This window comes from Crocuta crocuta, unplaced genomic scaffold (genome assembly GCF_008692635.1).
Source record: "Crocuta crocuta isolate KB4526 unplaced genomic scaffold, BGI_CrCroc_1.0 scaffold127, whole genome shotgun sequence".
NCBI classification, from domain to species: domain Eukaryota; kingdom Metazoa; phylum Chordata; class Mammalia; order Carnivora; family Hyaenidae; genus Crocuta; species Crocuta crocuta.
The window spans coordinates 10,274,629-10,276,521 of NW_027532008.1; the positions used below are offsets into that span (position 1 = coordinate 10,274,629).

The 1,893-nt window shown below is 61.2% G+C and overlaps 1 protein-coding gene across 1 annotated transcript in view; it reads right to left on the bottom strand.

The window, feature by feature from the left end:
• Window positions 1-265: 265 nt before the first annotated feature.
• The window catches only part of ACTL8 (actin like 8), a 66,576-nt gene continuing 64,948 nt past the window's right edge, over window positions 266-1,893 (bottom strand). Inside the window, exon 3 of the mRNA XM_077775796.1 lies at window positions 266-1,484. Within this exon, the coding sequence (XP_077631922.1) occupies window positions 768-1,484 (717 nt within the window). The 3' untranslated portion in view covers window positions 266-767. The remainder of the gene's footprint in view (window positions 1,485-1,893) is intronic.

A 1,893-nucleotide genomic window follows, 5' to 3' on the forward strand; every position in this document is an offset into this window, starting at 1 on the left:
AACATGTATCAAATAAATACCAGACTAGTGGAAACTCAAACTTTGACAGAATTTCGGGACACCTAAGATAAGGGAGAGAACGTGGCAGAGAAAGGACGGGAGACTCCAGCTTCCTGACAGCCTGCTCAGCGGGTCCCCAGAGCCTGCCTGGCCCCTCCCTGATCCTCATGGACCCCTACTCCCCGGGGCCTCCCCAGAGACCATCCGTCCCGCCGCCAAGCACGACAGAAGCCAGCGCTGGTTCCAAAGAAGTTTATTTGCATCTATAAAACAAAACCCAGGCCACGGGAGGGAGGGCCCTGGGGCTCACGGGCAGCAGTGCCTCCGTGGCCAGAAAGAACGAGAAAGACTAGAGACTTCACCTCTCCCACTCCACCCCATCTCCTCGTCAAAAATAACTGGGACCCCAGCCCAAGGCCCCACCTCTCTTGCCCCCGTTAAAACCTACCGAACTGAGAGCAGGACAGCCCAAGGGAGATGCCAGTGAAAAATTAAGTGGCTGTGACAGACGGCAAGTGACCGCTCCCTCCAAAGGACACCCCCTGGAGAAACCACCTCTGGAAGTCTTCCAGGACCGACCCCCTGCCCTGCGATGGGCTGGATCCCACTCTCGAAACAAGATAAAACTCTACTACCTAAAACAGAAAAACCCTCATGAACTCAGGATTCTAAAACCAGCTAACCCCAGCCCTGCCCAGGCCCCGGCCCTGAAATTAATCGCCTCTAACCCACGGGGCGGGGCGGGTCCCAGGAGCCCCGCCAGCAGGTCACAGCCTGAGGCTCTCTTCATACTCCTCCTTGGTCATCCACTCGGACTTGTAAGTAGACAGATGGGCCACGACAGACGCTCCCAGCCAGACGCTGAAGTTTCGGTTGGACCCCACCCACATGGTGGCCTTGGAGGAGGAGAAGTGATCGGCCATGAGCTCCTTGTACAGGCGCTTGGTGAAGCCGGGGTACAGGGTGTTGCCCCCGCAGGCCATCACGTGGGAGGTGAGCAGCGGGTGCAAGGACGCCTCGCAGGCCAGGATGGCATCCACCACGGCCTGGGAGATGCCGGGCCCTTGCAGGTCGAAGACCTGGGGGCTGAAGAACATCTCGGGGGCCAGCCGCTGCATGGGGGTGAGCTCCACGCTGGTGCCGTCGGGGAGCTGGTAGGCGTTGCTGTCGTCGGAGCCGCTCGGCAGGCTCTGGCGGAAGTCCAGCGCCTCCGCCAGGTTCTGCGGCACGTAGCACTTGCTCATCTGCGTGGTGGCCACCGTTTCCAGCTGGAACAGGTTGTGGCGGNCCGACAGATCCTGGCCCGCGAACTCCAGTGTCTTGCCGCTGGGCTGCAAGGGGCGGCCCAGGTGGAAAGGCTGCACGCGGGTCAGGCCGTAGCCGGAATCGACCACCACGCCGGTCAGGAGGCCGGACGCGTACAGGGACATCTCCAGCTGGTCGGCCAGGAGGATGGACGGCACATCCAGCAACTCGAACAGAATCTGCAGGAAGGGAGAAGAGACGCTGGGGTATTTTCCCCAGGACAGAAGTTCCCGATCGGGCTCTGTTCTGCCGGAGCCTGAGCGAGGCCGAGCCCCGCTGTCAGAAGGGAAGTCGTGCAGACCTGTCCCCAAGGGATGGAGGGGGGGCTGGGGGTCGCCCTGAGGAGGTGGGGCACCGGGCCCCTGGGGCTCAGGCTGGGGGAACCAGGGAGGGTCTAGAAGGTTAGGAGTCCGATCTGCCCTGGGGAGTTTGTTTGAGGACCNAAACAGGTGCAGGATACCCACCCCTTCCTCCAGAAAAAGGGAGGAAGGAAGGGGAGGCAGAAGGAGGGAAGGGGAGGGAGGGAAGGGGAGAGAGGGAAGGAAGGGGGGAAAGGAGGCAGGGAGATAATCCACTTACGTCCTGGTA